General features: G+C 47.2%; 2 protein-coding genes across 2 annotated transcripts; one reads left to right on the plus strand and one right to left on the minus strand.

Annotated features, from left to right (window-relative positions):
- Positions 1–397: 397 nt before the first annotated feature.
- LOC128723128 (transcriptional regulator ATRX-like) lies at positions 398–6,158 on the minus strand. Its single transcript, XM_053816843.1, has 3 exons — positions 6,128–6,158; positions 2,727–6,046; positions 398–2,644 (listed from the first exon to the last, which is right to left on the minus strand). The coding sequence occupies exons 1-3, from the start codon at positions 6,156–6,158 to the stop codon at positions 569–571; spliced, it is 5,427 nt and encodes a 1,808-aa protein (XP_053672818.1). The 3' UTR covers positions 398–568.
- Positions 6,159–7,396: 1,238 nt separating this feature from the next.
- Positions 7,397–13,454, plus strand: LOC128723139 (nucleolar protein dao-5). The gene is made up of 7 exons (XM_053816854.1): positions 7,397–7,409; positions 7,484–8,044; positions 8,321–8,683; positions 9,173–10,191; positions 10,222–10,913; positions 11,703–12,691; positions 12,756–13,454. The coding sequence occupies exons 1-7, from the start codon at positions 7,397–7,399 to the stop codon at positions 13,223–13,225; spliced, it is 4,107 nt and encodes a 1,368-aa protein (XP_053672829.1). The 3' UTR covers positions 13,226–13,454.

Below are 13,454 nucleotides of genomic sequence, written 5' to 3' on the forward strand. Positions count from 1 at the left end.
AACCGTAATATCGCCGTGAACGTTTACCACGAGGCGAGATAGTATGCGAAAATGCTCAGAAGAGCCACCGGAATTTTGAGACTACAGCGGGCAATGATCATAACAGGAGATCACGCAACGAAGAGGACGCATGCAGGTCGATCTTACCGCCGATGATCCGAGTGTCCTAGCTGTCTAGTAGTAACCGTTACTACGAAGGGCAGCCTCCTAATAAGCTGCAACCCTGTTACAAACCTCTGCAATTTTAGCTGCGTTTCCTTCGTTGAGCGGAACCAACTTTTCTTATTCTTTTTCAAAAAACTATGCGTTATTCAAATAAAGAAGGTCCTTACCGTTAGCACCAGCAACTGCGTATGGAAAGAAGCACACGAGTCAAAGTAATATTATTTATATGTGCTCAGATTTTATTGAATCTGCTATGTATTATGCGTTTACAAGTTTACGCGACCAGCCATGCACATATATCGAGTAATATGTAATTGAAAACAAGTAGAAATGTGATCAAAAAAAGGAGAAAAAACCGTAAAGCAACCTACACAACTATGTACAAGCGAAACAGGACTCTGTCCTACATACGAGCGGCTTTCTTCTTTTCGCGCAGATGAGCCGTTTTCTCCCAAATTTGCTGCCGTTTAAAATTCACCACCGAATGTGCCGTCGTGGCCGGATCGATACGGTGCGGTTTCTCCACGCCTGCCGACGATGTCTTCAACCGGAAGTCTCCTGGTTGCCCTTTGAGCGAAACGTACCCACCGTTGGTGGCACTTTTCGGTCCGTGCTGTGTTTTACGGATGTCCTCGTTGTCGGCGGCAGACTCCATGAAAACACCCGAACTGGTCCACACCATTTGCGGCAGGCTACCCCGGTTCCGTTCGGATACGACTTTCGTGTGTTTCGCTTTCGAGCGACCATCCTTGAGTTGTTTCTTCGACGAAGTGACCGCCAGCGCTCGAAGTGCCGCATGCTCGTCTGATGGCAGTATCGAGGACACCTTAAACCCGACCTGCTTCGCCGGAGTTGCCTGTCGTTCGTCGAAGCCAAAGTTGCGCTTCATTCGTACCTTGTCAGGTGTGACCGTTTCCTCGAGGAAGCCACCGCTCTCGATACGCTGCAGAACTCGCAGTTTCGTGTGCTTCGCGGGCCTTGGCGACTCCAGGGTCGCACTATTGTCGAACAATTCACGCTTGCGCTTGTTCGTGGCACCGGCAAACGATGGCACAGCTTTGGCCTCTAGCTCGGAGGGTCCTTCGCTCTCCCCTGGTGCCGGCTTGTTGCCAGCGGTCTTGAGCTTTTTGGACTTCTTTTTTTCTTTGTCGGTGCGAATTTCGCTCATGATTTGAGCCAGCCGGTCCGCGCCTGATTTGACGGAAACTTCTTCTACCGCCGAAGTGGTGCTGCGCTTGGCTTTCTTTTTCTTTTTCGACATGGAATCCAGCTCATCGTCCTTCACAACATGCATCATCTTTTTTTCCGGCAATTCCACCGCTACCGGCGCCTTGTTCTTCTTCTGTTTTTTAGCCTTCGAATTTTGCAGCTCACTGGCGTGATGAGCTTTGCCACCGTTGGCGGTTTCAGTGGCGTTCTTTTTCAAATCGGGAACCACAATCGGTTGTTCGGGTTCCGAGATCATCGCTAGTTTGCGCTTCTGCTTTTTGGACAATTTTGTCACCACCTCCAGCACACCATCGCTAGTGGACTGCTGGATTGACGATGAAACACGCAACTCGGATACCTTGGCTTCAGACCGATCGATGCCGCTTTCCTTCTTGCTTGCCGTGGTTTCATTATCGGCACTCAAAGCTTTCCCAATCACAGCTGGAGGTGCTGGAGGTTTGTTTGAATCAGCTGCTTTCTTTGCCTTCTGCTTCTGGTTTTGGCCATTTGGTTTGCTCTCAGCTTGTTTTTCGACGGAAACATTCTGGCTAGGTTCCGACTTGTTTTCTTTATCCTCTAAACCGGTACGTTTCTTTTCCGATTCAGTCTCCGATTTTTCACCGCTTTGAGGTTTCTTTATCGGGTCTTGCTTGTTCGCCGGGGAAGAAAGTTCCACCGTTTTCTCTGCCTTCTGCACAGTAGCATCCGACACAGTACCATTCTGTAGCTGCTGAAATACGGCGAATGCCGAGAGGACCTGACGCTGGCGTGGTTGCTTAACGCTCCTCTTCTTTCTCTCCGGTGACACTGCAACCCCGTTCGGTGACGAAAGCTCCCCTGTTTCAGTGGCCACTTTGGCGTCAGCAGCAGCAGCTGCTTGCTGCTTCTTTTTCATCTGCACTTTCTCAAGCTTCGCGCCAATGCCCGACGCAGCCACAGCGTGCCCATTTTCCTTATCCAGTTGCTTCTGCTTCTCAAGCTGGCGCTCTTTCTTGCGTTGCTTCCGGCGCTCGATTATGTCCAGCTTATGCCGCAATGCCTGCTCTAGCCGTTCCTTCTTCGTGTCGGCTAGCTCCTCCAGCAGATAATTCTTGACCTTTGGCTTTCTCTTTTTCTTCTTCTTCAATGAATCACCACCCTGACCGGGCGAATCGTTCCCGGTAGTGTTCCGGTTAGTGTCATCATCGGTGGAACCCTTCACAGTAGTATCTCCATCGGCAGCTTCTAATTCGGACGGCCCTTCTAGCTCTTTTTGACGCTTTTTGTCTTCCTAAAATGGTTTACCAAATATAAAGGAAAAACACGGAAACAATAAGGATTCAAGCAGAATACTTTTCGCTGGTTCGTCTTACCTTCTTCTTGCGCAAGATGGACGCGTGTTGCTTTTTGCGCTCCTTGTCGACCCGAACGAACTCGTTGCAGCGAGACATGATGCTAGCCATATCGTAATCTTCCAACGCTTTGGCTTTCGGTTTCGGCATTTTTGTGACCGTTTTTTGCTCTTCATTTACGTCGTCCTCATCGCCATCGTCTAAACAAACGATATTTTCGCCATCCTCGTCATTAACGCCCTTATCCGCCGCTGCCTTCTCTTCCTCATTCTCATCCTCCTCATCCACCTCCATCGGTTCGGGATCGGGTTGCTGTACAGCCACACCGTTGCAGGAGACTAGATTTTCTGTCTTGTTCAACCCATCACTTATCTCAGCTTCACCCGATGGTCCACTCTCTTCGATCAATTTTGGCGGCAAGGAATGGTGAGCCTTTTCGTTCTTTGGCGATTGTACAACCTCCAGATCCATCGACAAACGAGCCTTTCCCTTTGCGGATGCGGCGAGAGCAAAAGGATTTCGAACTAGCGACGACTCTTTATTCGACGGTGATTTAGTCGATTTCGATGGTTTTTGTTTCGGCGTGGAAGTTGCGACCGCCGATACTTCACTAGCAGCTGTAGGATGCTTTTTCGATGCGCCTAGATAGAACTGCGCCGAAATGAGAGACGCGATAGGCTTTCGTTCTGGTTTGGATGCCTCCTCCGTTTTCTGTTCCGGTTGGACGAGCTTTTCTGGGGCAGATTCAGATGAGATGATTTCCACCACGTCGTCGTCATCATCCTGGTCGCCCGCAGCTTTGTCGGCAGCAATAGATTCCTCTTTTTGAGTGTTTTCTGCTTCATGTACCACACCCATTTCTACTTCGTTAACTTCCTCTTGGAAATGCACCTGGACGTTGGCAGGGAGGCTTTTCCGCGAAGCAGTGATGCTCTTTGTGTTTGTTTCACCGACAGGCAGACTTTTACGTGACACGAGTGCCGATTTTGATAAAGATTCTTCGTCAGTCTGCTTTACATTGACTGTCTTCTCATTATCCTCAAATGTAGTGGATTTATTCACATCGCTGTGTTCAACATCCACGTGTTCCGTGTTACTTTTTTCCATATTACCATCCACTTCTACCTCATCATTTTGCTTAGTAGTGTTATCAAATACCGACGATTCGATTTCAGCAGCAGAATTCAGCGTTTCATCGATCGAAATCGCTGTTGCGCTGTGTTCCCGAGTTTCTTGAGATTGAGGATCCTGAACAACCTGAACGTGCTGCGCTGGTTTCTTACCACTGCTGGGCGTTATTAATGCACAGTTCTGCTTTACCGGTGTCACGGTGTCATTAGGCAAGGATGCAGCGGCACCATTTTGTGGCAAATGTTCGGAATTCTTTTCCGCGAGTAAAGAAGTGTCTGTTACATCAGTTAGCGAGCGATCAGTTTTCTTAGGAGACGACATCGATGAAGATTTGATAAGTGAAGCTGAGATATTAGCTTGTTCATTTTGTTGCTCGTCCTCACTATCGTCTACGTTGTTTTTGATTCGACGACGAGGCTTCGATTTTTGCTTGTTCTTTTGCGGACTTGCATCACTCATTGATAGATCATCGCCGGTACCTTCGAGCAGTTTATCCTCATCTATCTCCTCATCATCATCATCATCATCCGACACTATAAACGAATCGTTCTCATTTTCTTCGTCCTCTTCGTCAATGTCTTCAGAATCCATGCTACCGAGGTCCTCTCCCTGATCTGGAATCTCGTTCTCTCTCATCTCTTCCCGCAAGTCACTAGCTAACGAATCTCCTGACTGATACCCATCCACTTCCAGGGCTTCATCGTCAACAAACTCGTTCCTGTTGGCTGCTGTCTTCTCCTCGGGCACAACACCGTCATTTTCCGCTTCATGCCACTCTTCGATATCTTCATCCGTGTCGACAATAACATGCTTTTTTCCCGCTGACCCTGTCGATGAATGCAATAGTGACAACTGCTCTTTCTGCTTATCGAGCTTTTCTTCCTCTTCCTGCTTTCGAACGCTAAACTCGTCAATTCCTTTCGAGGCAGAACCACGAACCGTATGGCCCCATTGATGAGAAACTTTCTCCCCGTTCGACTTGGAGCGGTCTGGTGTTTGCATGCTTTCAGATACGTCCATCACAGATGACTCTAGCGTTTCGATACCGCTCACATCGCTTGTGCTGACTGCAGGCTCAACTTTATCGCCATTCTTGGTACTGACATCCAAATTTACTGTGTTCTCTCCGAGAGTCGATTGCTTCGGGGACGGAGGAATGGAATCCGGTTCTTCCTGCTCAATGGCAATATTTTCCTGCGCTTCACTTGCACGAGAGTTTGGGTTAGTCTCTATCGAGGGACTTACTTTCAAGGGCAGCTTGATTTCGACGTTTACTTTGGGCGACACACTAATCAGCTCCGAATTGCGCAAGTCTTCTAGTACCAGGACGAATTTCTTGCCCACCGCTGTAGGCGTCTTTTGGAACGAGCTTGAATTATCATCCAGCTTGGTGTTTTCATTGAACGAAACATTCTTTAAGCGCGGTGATGGTTTAGGCGTCTTCAGAGACGAAGAGGGAGTTTGTTTCGTGGTGCTACCATTACGCGGTGGCGTTGCTTCATTTTTTAAGTTTAAAGGGCTCGCTGTAGCACTTCGGGGACTTGGAGACGCTGGCTTCCCCATCGTTGCCGATTGGCGTCGCTGCTTTCGACCAAATGATGTTTCCGAAGCAACCGATTCAGCCCGATCGTCGCTAGCGTCCTCTTCTATGATCACATCGTCCTTGAATGTACGTAGCCCGTGCTTCTTCGGCGTAGTGATTGGAAGCGATTGAACGGAACTGTTGCCATCATCCGACGTAAAACTGTTTCGACGCGCCGAGCGACGTACGGCCGGTTGTACAGTTTGTGGTGAATTAGCTGAAGTCAAAGTTTCATGCGAGGCTCGGAGCCGTGCCGGTGTGCGCGGACGTACCGTAACGCTTGAGCTGTGGCCTTCGAAGGTTGCATTCAGCTTGTTTACATTTTCTTCCGTGAGTGAAACGTTCCGAGAACGCTGCCCTGATCCGGTCCCCGATTCCGCATCCTTAAGATTCTGTAGCATTTTGTTTGACACCGACGTTGGAGTATCCGTGGACTCTGACGTACGTAAACGCGACGCGCGTCCTGTAACAGGAGTTGCCGGTCGACTTCCGTTCTCCTGGATAGCGTTCAATGCAGAACTCTTTTTTGAGGTGCTGGCTGACTTCTTGGGGGTTCCACTCGCACCGGCGGGATTCTGTGGAGTGGCTTCCTGGTCAACAGAACGCCGACGAAGAGCACCACGGGTAACTACGAATATGGCGCAAAAAAACGAAAATCAGTAAACTATGAATCCTAACTACAACTATTAACTGGGCCTCTTTTAGTTACCTCTTGCCGGAATATCGTCCTCCTGATTCATCATGGAATGTCGATTTTACAAACAAAACAGAACACTATAAATTGTCTAACAATCACTCAGAGAACAAACGAATTGCTATGCACAAAGCAGACTGAAAGCACAATCCACGTTTTTTCCACGCTTTCTGAATGTGCGCTAAGGCTTTTTCTTCTATTTGATTGACTGATTAAGTATACAACTACAGCTCCACTGCTTGACGTGTGGGATTACACAAGAAAAGCACACTGATAAGGCCAGAATGACGAAAATGTCCGATAAATTAGTTCAGAATTGTAATCTTATAGCGCGTGGGTCTATGCGTAAAAGAATGAGTGATTTTTATTGAAGTTTCACAGCTATTCACAAATTGCCGCCCAGTCTCGATTTGACAGAAGATATTCGTTGCTTTCAAATTGGCGAACAGCGGACTGAAGGAATGTAACAGTATATAATAGCGTTACTCGTACGAGCTACGAAAACTACCGAATACAATCCCTCTGTCACAATTTGAATAACTGTACATTTACAATATTTAGTACTTTTTTGGATGAAGTACAAAAACAGGGATCCGTATACTCTAAAATTAGTGATGAAATATAAATAATATGATGGCCTTAAGCTCTATGAGAAATGTGTAAGTATATACTTTAAACCATGTTCTTGTATACAATCATTTAATTGTAGAATCGATGTTATATTTATTTCACTCAATTTTTATTTCAATTTATTTCAATTTTTCAAAAGCTTTTGTAACATAACATTAGGTTGTATACTACACAGTGGAATGGAAACGATAATATAATAAATTAAAGTAACCGTAATTTTAAATAATTTCGAAGCCTAAATCAATGACATTAGAGCGATTGTAACGACGTTATGTGGCGCTGGTGTACCTGCGGCCTATGTCCTAACTATTCTGGTCGGTTGCAAACGAATAGCTCGAAACGAAAAAAACGGACAAATAACAAAGATTAAAGCCGCGTAAGCTTGCATTGTTCAACAGAGTGCAAACACAGCTTCAAGAGTCTAGCGCAATTCGCGTTTTCATATTAAATTAAATTCTCGCTCGTTGTAAGTTGCATAGCAAGTGACGGAAAAAGGCAGCAGCGCATATCGTTCATAAACAGTGTCGTCTATCGATAACGCTGGTATTGTTGCGTGTGGCTAGGTCGTCGAGATTGTATACGCGCAACAGAATTAAGATTGTTTGCTGCTTTTTATTGCTTTCATTTGCAGTTTTGCGGTGATTTCCAACTACAATGAATCGTTTAGGTAGGTATATTTTGATGTTGCCGTACGCTCGACAGCTAGCAAACTTCGATGCAAATGCGTATGTTTACTTTTAGACGAAGCAGTTGGGACGACTCCTAAAGCGCGTAAGGCCAAGCAGGGTGATGCACCTGCGAAGGATTCTATTACCAAATCCGGTCGAAAGATCAAACGTCCGGCGCATCTAGACACTGTCGAAAGCGCAGCGAGTGAAGCCGATGCACAGAGGGAAAAACCTACTGCTGAAACGGGTGCAGCTACTCCCGGAAAGCGAGCACTGTTAAAACAGGAAACTCCGCAAAAAGATGCAACGAACTCACGTAAGGCCACGGGGCTTAATAGGACGGCGGATGTTTCCGCCCCGCACACTCCTAAGCGAGAAAACGAGAACTTGCGAAATGCCGCTGAGGATAGTCCTGGTATTTCGAAATCCGGGCGTAAGATTAAAATCCCTCATAAATTGATGGAATTCGAAAGTGAAATTCTATCCAGTCCTCGTAAATCCCTCGCACCAAGGCAGGAAGCTGCCTCCAATAACTCAATTAAAAAACCACGCGGGCGACCACTGAAATCAGCTACAAAGCAAACGGCACGAGACGAAATCGAGCAAGCAGATGACTCTTTGCTGCTAGTGGAAGGTGTTGCTACTAAAAAAAATGCGGCTCGTCCTTCAAAGACTTTGACATCTTCGGAAATCGAGCAATCAGATGACTCTTTGCTGCTAAAAGAAAGTATTGCTACTAAAAAAACTCCAGCACGACGCCTAAAGTCTGTGGCATCATCAGAAATCGAGCAATCCGATAAATCTTTGCTGCTGCAGGAAAATGTTGCTACTAAGAAAATTCCAGCACGTCGCCCAAAGTCTGTAGCACCATCGGAAATCGAGCAATCTGATGACTCTTTGCTGCTAAAAGAAAGTGTTGCTACTAAGAAAACTCCAGCACGTCGCCCAAAGTCTGTGGCACCGTCGGAAATCGAGCAATCCGATGAATCTTTGCTGCTAAAGGAAAGTGTTGCTACCAAAAAAACTCCAGCACGTCGCCCAAAGTCTGTAGCACCATCGGAAATCGAACAATCCGTTGACTCTTTGCTGCTAAAGGAAAGTGTTGCTACTAAGAAAACTCCAGCACGTCGCCCAAAGTCTGTGGCACCGTCGGAAAACGAGCAATCAGATGACTCTTTGCTGCCAAAGGAAAATGTTGCTACGAAAAAAACTCCAGCACGTCGTCCAAAGTCCGTGGCACCATCTGCTTCCGGTCCGGAGGAAGAAGCCGAAAGTACTGTACAAACAGCACGAACAACAGGACGTCGAGGCGGCAAGTTGTTGGCAGATAATGTAACCGAAACACTAACTCTAGATGAAATACCATCGAAATTACCAGGGCCCAGGGCCACGAAATCGACATTAAATCTAGAAGTAAAGACAAAACCTATGGAAAGCCCTGCTCCCAAACAATCGGCTACAAAAACACCGGGTCGTCGTGGAAAATCAATCGTACCCATAAATGCTGATGAAACTGACCAAACGAAAGAAACGGCCGCAACTGACAACAAAAACGCAAAGGGTGTTGGCGCAAAAGATACCAGCAATGTTGTTAAAGCAACGCAAACTCCCGGCTCAAGAGGGAAGAATCTAACTTCCGAAGCGAAACCATTGAAAACGCCGGGTCGTCGTGCTAAATCTGTAGTAGAAGCACTTACGATAGAGGAACCAAATGAATCCGGTAAATTATTGTCGCAAAATGAAGAGCCTTTGCCAATTTCAGGGCCAGAACTGCAGAAAACACAGGGACGCCGTGCTATGTCTGGGTTAAAAGCACCGGCAAATGAACCAATGCAGGAATCCAAGAGTGCAGTTAAAGCGGCTCGTGTCCCGGTTCGTAAGCTTGGTCGAGTGGACAACCCAGCTGCACAAAGTGGAGATGAAATGTCTAGCGATGAGCCCAAACTGTCTGTGGATGAACCGTTGTCTCGATCAGGAAGGAAGATAAAAGTGAAGAAAATTTTCGGTGCCGAAGAGGAACCATTATCACCGCGAGTAAATGTCAACATAAAGGAGCACGAAACCCCTCACGGTGGCAGGAAACGCAAAGCAGACACCACTGATGATGAACAGTTGTCGTTAAAGTCTCCTTCGAAGAAAAAGACCACCGGAGAAAACGCTATCCCAGAGCAATCGGGCCAAACCTCAAATATGAATAATCGTGTGGCGTTGGGCAGCTCTCCTGGCGATAATCAAAATACGCCATCAACGGTTGGCACTGATGATACGGTCGTTTCACGCTCGGGTAGAAAAATAAAACCGAAAAAAATGTTCGGATATGAAGACGGTGAATCTTCACCGGTCGTGCATGTTACGGGTTCCTCGTCGGCGGCTTTTGAACCAACCGACGGTATTCAGGCCAAGGAAAAGAAAACAGTAACGACACCAGTCAAAACCGTCATCAAAATGCCTGTGAAAGTTGTAAGCGACTTGGGTGTTAAAAAAGGAACCGAACACAGCCCAACAACTCCCAAAGCATCTGTAGCGAAAATGATTGCAACACCGAGCCATCCTATTATCACTAAACGTAGTGTGGATAACCATCACCATCGGCAGTTAATTTTGGCTCCATCGGCGCCAATCGACGAACCGGATCGCGCCATGGCGGGAAATATGAATGATCAAGCGGTAATAATCCGTACGTCGATTGGGTTTGGTCGTCCAACGGCGACGATGAAAAAGGTTGACACTAGCCTGCAGAGTGCAGAATCGACGAAAGAGAAGAATTCTCCAAAATCCACGGTATACGCGACTCCAAAACAGGACCCAGAGCAGCAGACACCCAGTAGCCGATCGGGACGAAAGATTAAGCCTAAAAAGTTTTTCGATACGGATGAAACCGTGACTTCTCCTGCACGGCTAGCAAAGGAAAGCAAACCGATGGAGGCAGAACTGTTGAACACACCGCCAATAAAAGTTTCCACCGTTGGTTCCAATGCTCTTGCTAAGAAAGCGGCATCACCTGCTGGTCTCATTGTGGTTGCAAATGAACCATCGCAAACGACAACTATCGTTGAAGAAGTTGCGATTGAGCAGGCAGCTGAAGCCGATGAAGGAATGGATATTGCGGAAGGTCCTGTAAAGCTACCGGAAGCAGACGAACCGATGTCAAATGTTACCGTGCAGGACCAGGAAGCAACAGAAGCAGCAACTCCTGCTGCTACTTCGACCGAAGAAAAAATAGATGATCTGCCTTGTGCCGACCTGGTTATGGATAGTATGGAACAAGATTCGACAGATATCCTCAAGTGTGATGAGGCTACCGGTGAAGTTAACGTAATTGTTCCGTCAGAACTCATGGAAGACACCGCCGGACCGAGCATGTTGGTGGATACAGCACAAACGGGTTCCTCTGTATTAGAGGCGGGTATACCGTCAACCCAGGAACTCCACCTAAAACCGATAGCAAGTGATTTGGTCAGCAGTACCCTAGACGGTGATGATCAGGGCTTCAACTTCGACGGGTAAGTTCGAGCAAATGCGCAATGCTATTGGCTGGATATCGAGGATGGTCAAATAAGAGTACTCGCGTTGAGCTTTATTGTCGGTTTGTTGTATGGCTTAGTTTATTAGAAAAAGATACTTAAAAATAAATGGTAATCGTACATCTCTACATGCTCCCTGCCAGATCTAAATTTTAAGTAGATAATGTAACGAAAAACAACTATTGGCACTAAACACCTAGTTGGCGTGTTTTAGGAATTTTTTTTTTCTTCTTTTCGATGAAATATACACTTCAGTTTGAAGCTTAAGGAATGTTTATGTGATCGTTTCTGTTGGATACTGTTTTTTTATTTGCAAATCTGGAAGTATGGTGTAAAGGCCTTATTAACTCGCAAGTATACATACGTTTATTACAGATCAGAAACAAAGCATGTGGAGGAAGCTTTCCAGCGAGTGCGTTCTCCATCGCCTAAGCAGCCTGAATCGAGTGGACAGACAGAAAAAGATGAACTGGTTCGGCTAGGCGAAGTAACCAAAGCAACCTTAGATCAACCGATGCGTTCTCCATCGCCTAAGCTGTCGGAAACGACTGAGCAAACAACAAAGGAAAAAGTGGTTGAGTTAAGTAATGTCGAAGTAACCAAGGCATCCGAGGATATGGTGAAAGGGGTTTGCACGAATACAAGAAATGAGTCTGCTGTCTTCACGGATGAACCCGGTGCGGTTCCCAACAGTACCACACAGGACGAATCTAATGCCTCTCTCGCGCTATATTCGGAATCTGAACCAAAACTGCACAATCTGTCAAGTGAAAGCACAATTGCAGAGCTTAAAGTGGACGACGACGATGAGCTGCAGGAGACGTCTTATGGTAGCATCGAGTACTTGGAGGAAGAGGTGGGCAACATTGTTGAACATCTTCGCAAACCAGCGGATCACGATGATCATGTAATACCCACGATCACTATCATACCGGAAACTCCGGCTGCGAATAAGCCGTGGGATTTAAATCAAACGTTTTCACCGGTAAAATCGAACCCAAACACATCGACCACGTCCAGCGTGCCTGTCATTGACATCACATCCGATACGCCTCGCCCAGCGGTAGGTGCTGCAGCACCGCGAACACCCGAATCGAAATCGGCCACACGGCGCCAGAGTAGTGACAAATGTTCTCCCGATAAACCACCGGAAGTTATCGAGATCTTAGACAGCCCGGCAGTGGCAGCATTTTGCAAGCAGATCAACGACGTGATCGCCATGGAGGGTGGAACCGGTGGCAGCGCTTCCAGTACGCCCTTGCCAGTGAAACCGATACTGGCGGTTCAGGCTAGCAAGCCGCCATCGAACGATATCCCGTTCGAGGGTCGTAAACGGTCACTTTCGGCTAGCGCGGCCGACACGACCATGAAGCGGAATGTCACGTTCCACAGTCCCGCCAATTGTACCGTGTTTGTTGATACGATCGACGAACGCTTGATGCTAAAGGGTCTTCAACAGCAGCAACAGCAGGAGCACGAATCGAAGGATGCTCACCTGCTCAGTACGGCGGAAAAAGTGCGCAAACCCCGGAAGCGCTCGCTATCCGAACATAAGCCAACCGAGGGCCACAAACCAAGCAAGATTAGCAAGATTCCAAACTTTAAGAACATACACGAGCAGCACTTCAAAAACATGGAATCTATTGCCGACTTCATGAAGCGCAAGGAGAAGCGAGCGAAAAACATCCTTTCGTCGGCCAGCCCCGCGACGAAGATGCTCTCACGGGCCGTTACGGAACGAGCGGGAATGGCCACAGGTAAGTGTGCAGGGGCCAGCGTTTTATCTCAACGCCAACACTCATGTCACACTTTTGCTTTCAGAAACATTGACGGAAAAGAAAGGGCCCGTCGGGGTGCCTACGAAACCATTCGTCTTTAAATTCGGTGGCGGTGCAGTTCCCGCACCGAAAACGGTCCTATTCTCCAAGAAAGCCTCGACGGCTAGCCACCCACAGGTGGTGAAGGATACCGACACAACCGGACGTTCCGGTGCGGCGACAGAGTCCGTGGCAGCTTCTAGTGTTGCCAAAAAACCCATCCCAAGCGATACCGAGCGGATGGCGTACCGGTTGAAGCAGTTCCAGGCTACGTACAAATCGAAACAGCAGGTCACGGCGAGTGACACCGACACTGTACCGGGTAATACCGTTGATACGGCAACAACTAAACCAACCGACGAACACCCGGTGCAGAAGCTGCGCGCGAAACAGCTAAAGATTATTAAGGGCGTTCGAACGAACCGGCGATTTGAGCTGCAAATGAAGCATCGGGATAATCTTCAGCATCAGTAGAAGGGGCCTTGAACGTGACACCGAAAGCAGCTTGTTTTACTTTCTCGTCGGGTTTGTTCACTGCTTTATGTCCGGTTTTTATTGCACACGTTAAGTAAGATATTACCCGTTTATGTTCTTCGAGTACTGCTCGCCAGAGAAAGCGGGAGCTCAATTTTATTTCCTTTACAAGTTAACATCATTTACTATACTATATATTATATATCTTACATATCCCGTTGAAACTACT

Source organism: Anopheles nili, chromosome 2 (genome assembly GCF_943737925.1).
Source record: "Anopheles nili chromosome 2, idAnoNiliSN_F5_01, whole genome shotgun sequence".
Taxonomy (NCBI): domain Eukaryota; kingdom Metazoa; phylum Arthropoda; class Insecta; order Diptera; family Culicidae; genus Anopheles; species Anopheles nili.

Bases quoted from the DNA above. Each gene is read 5' to 3' on its own strand.
- LOC128723128 (XM_053816843.1), bottom strand. From the start codon at position 6,158: ATGAATCAGGAGGACGATATTCCGGCAAGAG. The intron at 6,047-6,127 runs GTAACTAAAAGA...CCATATTCGTAG, and splicing joins GGACGATATTCCGGCAAGAG to TTACCCGTGGTGCTCTTCGT. The intron at 2,645-2,726 runs GTAAGACGAACC...AAACCATTTTAG, and splicing joins CCATCTTGCGCAAGAAGAAG to GAAGACAAAAAGCGTCAAAA.
- LOC128723139 (XM_053816854.1), top strand. The intron at 10,192-10,221 runs GTATACGCGACT...CAGGACCCAGAG, and splicing joins AGAATTCTCCAAAATCCACG to CAGCAGACACCCAGTAGCCG. The intron at 12,692-12,755 runs GTAAGTGTGCAG...TTTTGCTTTCAG, and splicing joins ACGAGCGGGAATGGCCACAG to AAACATTGACGGAAAAGAAA.